We start from the raw sequence: 6,849 nt of genomic DNA, 5'->3' as shown, positions 1-6,849 counted from the left end.
ACCACCCATCTTGAGGAGTTTGCCCCCTCACATATACTAATGTGCCACAAACAGGACTTTAATATCACCAACCATTCCCATGTTATTACGGTGTATCCATAGAAATGGCCCACCCTGTACGTTCACATCATGAAGACAACTCCTGATTCTTACAAGCATCCTGAGTTTGCCTTCGAAGGTTTTTTCTTAAACAAGTAAAGAATTCTGCAGTTATGTCGTAGTTGAACATAATGTACAGCACTTGTCACACACTGCTGCTTGAAGCTGTGTTAAAACAATGCAGATGTCTAGCATGTATGTGTTAAACCTCTGTATTTTCAGTTTAATTGTTAGACCTTCATGGTTTGTGATTGTTCATATGCGGCCAAAAGCCCCTTGATATGCATAAATGCCCTCATGGCTGGATTAGGAACCCTTTATTGACTTACAATGTTGGGGTATGTGATGGAGGGGGAGGATAACACGTGCTGGTCGAAATTCATGTATGGCCCTCAGATGGTTTCCTGAAATAACCAGCAAATAAATAAATAAATGTAGCAAATAAGCAAGAAGGTAAATAAAATCCAGTTTCAGAAAGCTAAAAATGTCTTTTTAAAGGCAACAAACTTTGACAGCAGCCTATGTCTAGTTGTAGAAACAAATGTGCTTTGTTAGACCTATCACTTTTAATTAAAAACGTATTAAATAGGACTTACTGAAACAATGGACCTGACACAAATTGTCTCTTTCTTGTTTTTACCTTAAAAACAGTCGCATAGAGTGGGTGTGGCTGCACTGGAGTGAGTACCTGGAGGCCTACAAAGAGTTTGAGCTGTGGTTGACAAAGCAGCAACGAAGCCATGATGTCGAGCTAGAAGCGCAGCTGGGAGCGAAAGAGAAGCTTTGGCAGGTCGATCAGCAGAGGGTGGTGGTGAGTGATATCAAAGGCCAGGCGGTGCTACTGGAGAGGCTGCTGGATGAGGCAGCTGCACTGCACAACAGAACCCAGGACCCCAGTGTGGATCCTCAGGCCCAGGAGAGACTGCAGGAAGCGTACAATCATGTCAGGGACAGAGCTGAGGTGAGGCACTTACTTGACCTTGTTCTTATGAAAAGTGTAAGGTGGCCGCTCTGTAGGCAAAGTTCAGAAGTCACAGTGCAGTTTGTCGTTGAGTCTATTTTTTCTTTTCTTTTTTAAAACCATTTCCTTTCTTGACTGTTAGTTGGGACCAGGAAGCAGAGTCGTAGCCTTACTGAGCGTCAGCTCCCAAACCAACAAAAACAAAGCAAAAATCTGCAAAAAATCCTTTAATTTTTTTTTTTAAAACACAGAAAGAACAGTGTAGTATCCACAACTGCACAAAAGAGTAAACAAATGAAATGTGGATTATTAAACATTAGGTGTCTGTCACTACATGAATTAATAATTGACCAAAAAAATCGATTTATTCTGCCTTATAGAAACTTGGTTACAGGAGGATGATTGTGTTAGTTTAAATGAATCAACACCCCAGAGTCATAATAATTGTCATAATCTTCAAAGCACAGACTGAGGAGTGGGTGTGGACTGATGGACAGAGCTGATTTAGTAGCATGCCTACACTATGTTAAACAATTGTTTTAATATTGTGGTTGATTGGTGGACGTAAAAGTAAAGCCTCCAGTGCAGTCCGGTTCCTCTGCATCAGGAAGCATGGAGCTTGAGAAACACCTACAGATGTAGTCGTCCTGAGCTGAAATGATGACAACCACTTCACGCACAAATTCAAACACCTACACACAGACTACTGGTGGGTCAAATAGTTGGTCAAACATTTTAAATATTCTCAAGGGACATGACTGTGTGAAGGGTGCAGTCTGGATGAATATGTCAATGAAGATATGTGGTGATATTTATTCTGTGCACCTGTAATCTGATCCAGGGACTGCAAGTTTACTGACTGAATAATTTACCTTACTAGTGAAGACAACGTTGGATTAGTCAGTAAGAGCAAACACATGCAGGCTGTTGTGCTGTTCCCTGAGTCACACAGTGTTCTTCCTCTTTCCCTTTTCAAATAGCTCTTTAAAATGTCAGTCGCATTTTCCCACACACTGCTTTTATAAGCTGAACAGATCAGTCTGCTTGCAGTGCTGTATTTTTAACTACAAATGGGAAACGTCTGATTTAAATAAAAGTGTTTTTTATTTTATTTGTTTTTCTAATGAGATTATATTCCCTGGAAGCCTCTCTTACTTGGAAACGCTTGTTAGTATTTTTCTTCTCTTTTATTTTTCAGCAGAAGGTCTCGCAGAAGAATACAAATTCATATTCAGGTTTCTCACTCAGACATCCAAATGTGGTTTAAGATGTTCGTTTGTTTTGAACAGTGCAATGCTAAAAATTACCTAGAGATATATCTCCCGCTGTGCTAGGAACGTCTTTCACTGCTTCAGAAGATCTGCGAGGAACACCAGACATACCAAGGTTGTGTTCAGAGGTTCCAGTCCTGGCTGCTGTCAAAAACCAAGGAACTGACTGAAGTGATGGGGAGGAATGACATAGCTGAGGAAAAGCTCAAAGCATTAAAAGTGAGACCCTGAAACTGAACTGATTTCCTAACTGATTGTGCACGTCTAGAGCAATTCTGCTGCTATGTTTACCTTAGTTTAGAGGTAACTTAGATTAGATTTTAGATTGTTGTTCCAGATGAGAGCTGGTTGCTGGTTCAATCACTCTGTAAAATTAGGCTTTTACAGAATGATTCAAAGCTTCTGGCCTGAAAAAGGTCAAGAGGTGCACATTTTTGAATGTGAGGTCTGAAAATTTGAGTTACCTTGGTAGGTTGTCGTATATCTTTGCACCAGCCATCATGCAATGTTTTGTCTCTTACCTTTTTCAGGCTCTGGATGACAGTGTGGCCTGTGAGGAGAAGGCCCTGCTGGATATTGAAGGCATGGTGGAAAGCCTCAGGCCCAACACCTCTCCTGCGGGAGTGGAAGAAGTGGTTGAAGAGGCAGAGGAACTGAGGCTGGGCTGGCAGCGACTGAGGGAGGGTCTTTGCAAGGCAGATGAAGGCCTCCGCTCCAGCCTGGATACTCACAGTCAGTACATGACCCGGTGCCAGCGGCTGGGAGACGATATCGGCCGCCTCAGAGAGCTGTTCAAAGGGCTGGACCAGGAACTGGAGGAGACCCAGGACTGCAGGGATCGCATTGACCACACTGAAGAGCAAATGGTTGGCCAGTGGACAAAATACACGGTAGGGTTATTAACCATATCAGCAGTGTTATAGTGTAAAGGGTAGTGGAGATGTAGATAAATACAGGAAAGTCCTACCTCTCCTTTTCCTGCCGTTTCTGTAACCAAGTTACTGTGGTTCTTTTAATGTGCTGATGATCGATTTGTATACTGTCTGGGATGTCCTGATGTAAAGAATAAAAAGAAAGCTCAGTTTAGGTTCCAGTTTAAGTGGCCAGTGTATGATTGAGGGTAACAGATGTTGCACAGAGCAGTGTACAAACCTACACATTGGGTCATAAAAAATGAAAAATGTGTTTGTGTTACATACATATTGAGTTATAATTGCCATGTTTATGGTTAGCTGCCTCATTGTTAGCTTTGTATCCCAGACTTTGAGTAGGTTAGAGGGTACTTTAACAGCCATCCAAGTGTGTCTGATGAATCACTTCAGACTGTTTTTGTTTTTATTTTGTTGTACCTGTCTGAGAGAACAGTATCATTCTGAAACAGACAGTCACTGCTTACCAACTAGCTGTAACTTAGCCCCTCCCTAGCGTCTTGTGTTTTAACATTCCAGGTTGCTGTTGTTGTAGTCTCTTTGACTGTTCAGCTGCTTTTCCAGAAAGAATCTCAGATGCACTCCAGCTCTGCTTTATACTGGAGTTAGTATTTCTGTTAACCTGTTCATTCTCTTACCTCTTAACCTCAAGAAAACAATTCATGTCTGCGTTTTATCCAGGCTTTATTATTGCAAAAGGCAATTAAGCCAATAGGCATTTTTAAGGCACTAAATGGATTAGCACCTTTCTGAACTTTTAAATAAGTAAACTAAGAACAGAACTTTAACTTCAGCTGGTCAGATGCTTCTGGTTGTTCCGAGAAGCAGACTAAACCAAAGACTAAATCACATCTAGTTGTAGTTTTTAGTTTAGTTAATTATCACATCTTTGCTGAAAGTTGTCATTTGTCAACATTTTGTTAAAAGAAAGTAACACCAGAGTTTAACTGGTTCTTTGTTTGAATGTGCCTTTACTCCCAAATTGTCATGATAGTTAGTCTGATAGTTTGGTTTGTTTTTTTTGGTAGTCCTGAACACAAACAACATGTTTCCAAACAGTACATTGCAAATGTTATTTTATAGACAAGTTTCTCTTTTCACTTAATTTCTTGCCATTTCGAGGTATTCTCCACTGTCTGATATGTTTGTTTGAGACACCGGATTCCTCAGAGAGGTGTGTCAGTCACATTATTAGTTCTATCTGCGTTCCTAGAGACGTAGCCAGATTTATTTTTTGCAGACGAGCTCTGTACCTGTGGAGTGGCTTCTGTTAGGTGTGTCTGGAATGCCAGACGATCTGGGGTATTCATCTGTATAATCGTCTCACCTTGAAGCAATCTTATGAGGGTTTTTTTCTTAAGGTCGGGAGAAAAGATAGTAGGATCAAGTTCATTCCCAGACTCAGGGGAAGGGTGGCAGTCAAGGAGCCATACTTAAGTTAGGGGACTGGTACAAAATCACAGGTATGCCAAATTATATGAAAACTGCATTGGAAATCCATGGTAACAGACCCCAAGATACTTAAACTCCTCCATTTGGGGCATGAACTAGCCCCCGACCCAGAGTGGGCACTCCACCCTTTTCCGGCTGAGAACCACGGCCTCAGATTTGCCCCTCCGCGAATCGCTACCTTATCGTGGTGGAGGGGTTTGTGTGTCACAGGGATCCCAGGAGCTATGTTGTCCAGGGGCTTCTGCCCCCTGGTATGGTCTCCCATGGCAAATTGGTCCTGGGTGAGGGACCAGACAAACAGCGATTCAGAAGACCCTTATGAGAAAACCATAGAGGGAACAATTCATCCAGCCCAGGATAGGGTTACCGGGGCCCCGCCCTGGAGCCAGGCCCAGAGATGGTACCCAAGGGTGAGCGTCTGGTAGCCGGCCCTTAGTCCAAGAGGCCCGGCCAGGCAGAGCACGAAAAGGGGACATGGGCCCATCCTCCTGCTGGCCCACCACCTGCAGGCGCCATAGGGATAGGGTGCATTGTGTGTTGGACGGCGGCCAGGAGTGGAGACCGTGGTGGACTTGATCCCTGGCTAACAAGACTGGCAATTGTGATGTTAGTTGGACATCTTTGTAAAATTGATGAAATTATAAATGCAAAAAAGTACCACAAGATCTTCATCAACCACGGCATCTGAATAGTGCCTAATTGGCAGGACTTTATTGTTGAGCATGACTGTGATCCCAAACACAGCAACAAAGAAGAGCTTTGATTAACATCCTGGAGTAATTTTTTTGTGTGTTTTTCAGCAACTGTCACACATGCTTCCTGAGCAAACTCAGCCCGTTCTTTTTTTAGCAAATCTCTCGCGCTGCTCCAGAGTTGATGGTCTTCTGGCATGAGCCTTGGACTTTATTATGGAGGTATTATGTATGCTGCATCCCCTCAGCATAACACTCCTTCCACTGTGGAGGGAGTGTTAAAGTGTTGTTTGGGTTGTATCCCTCTTCTTTCTTTATCCAAGCGTAAACAGTGCCTCATTGTCCAGAGAGAGTTCTAGTTTCTAGTCTCATCTGACCAAAGGATGCTTCCAGTATGCATAATCTTTCTCCAGGTTGTTCTAAGCATACTTCAGTCTGTTTTGAAAGTGTCTCTTCTGCAGAGGTGGAATTTTTCTTAGTTTGCAGCCTTGGAGTCCATTCCTGTGCAATGCTCTAGGGGTTGTTTTCTTTGATATTACAATTCCCAACTTGGCTAGGTCATTTACTCATGTTAAGGTAAGGTCTGTATACATGTCTCTGATTACTTTTGTTTCTTGCATCTTACCTCTGCCAGGCTTGTTCTGCACTCTGTGGTTTTCTTTGAATTTCTTGATGATAATTCTCACTCCATTTTTGACCCTTGGAAATGCTGTGTTTCCTTTGTGTATCCACAGAGATATAAAGAAATGAGAATGAGTCAAAGCCTTTACATAGTGCTGTTTATTGAACCATATTGCCTGTGTGACACCACACTAGGGACAAGAGTTGAAAGTCAAGAGCAACTGCTCGACAATGCAAACACACGCAGCTATCTCTAGAGTTTTCAGAGAATGGTCTTTAAAAGAGAAAATATCCAGTAAGTGGCTGTTCTCTGGGTGAAAATGTCTTGTTGACTTCAGACAAGAATCGCTAGAATCCTTGAAGGCAGTAGAAAACAGCACGTCCAACCTTCATGCAGATAGGCTGCAGCTGTCGAAGACCACACCAGCTGCAACCCCTGTCATCTAAGAACAGGAGGCTGAAGCTATAGTTCACACAGGCTCACCAATATTAGACAGTAAAATATTGGGTAGTCTCATTAAGCTCTAAATCTGCTACAACATTCAGATGGTAGTGTCAGAATTTGGTGTAAACAACATGAAACCATTAATGTATCCTGCCTTGTATCAGTAATTCAGGGTACTCAGTCTGTAAGTTGTACGTTTTTAGTATTTTGTATTTCAGCTAGGAGTTAGAACTAGGAAGTGGATGGCCTTTAATTAACCCTGGGATTGATTAGAGTGCAGGATTATATACCGTAATTGTCGGGCTATAAGCCGCTACGTTTTGCACAAGCTTTGAACCCTGCGGCTTTTAGTCAGGTGCGGCTTTTCTATGGATTGTCC

The 6,849-nt window shown here is 42.5% G+C and overlaps 1 protein-coding gene across 1 annotated transcript in view; it reads left to right on the top strand.

Moving 5' to 3' along the window:
- The first annotated feature begins 429 nt into the window (after window positions 1-429).
- syne3 (spectrin repeat containing, nuclear envelope family member 3) overlaps window positions 430-6,849 on the top strand; it is a 42,299-nt gene continuing 35,879 nt past the window's right edge. Inside the window, exons 1-4 of the mRNA XM_013915169.1 lie at window positions 430-437; window positions 751-1,060; window positions 2,395-2,550; window positions 2,862-3,253. Coding sequence (XP_013770623.1) covers window positions 430-437; window positions 751-1,060; window positions 2,395-2,550; window positions 2,862-3,253 — 866 coding nt within the window. The remainder of the gene's footprint in view (window positions 438-750; window positions 1,061-2,394; window positions 2,551-2,861; window positions 3,254-6,849) is intronic.

The sequence above is a fragment of the Pundamilia nyererei genome, unplaced genomic scaffold (assembly GCF_000239375.1).
Source record: "Pundamilia nyererei isolate P.nyererei 1_Seehausen unplaced genomic scaffold, PunNye1.0 scaffold00262, whole genome shotgun sequence".
In the NCBI taxonomy this organism is placed as follows: Eukaryota; Metazoa; Chordata; class Actinopteri; order Cichliformes; family Cichlidae; genus Pundamilia; species Pundamilia nyererei.
This window is presented reverse-complemented; position numbering and strand designations above follow the sequence as displayed.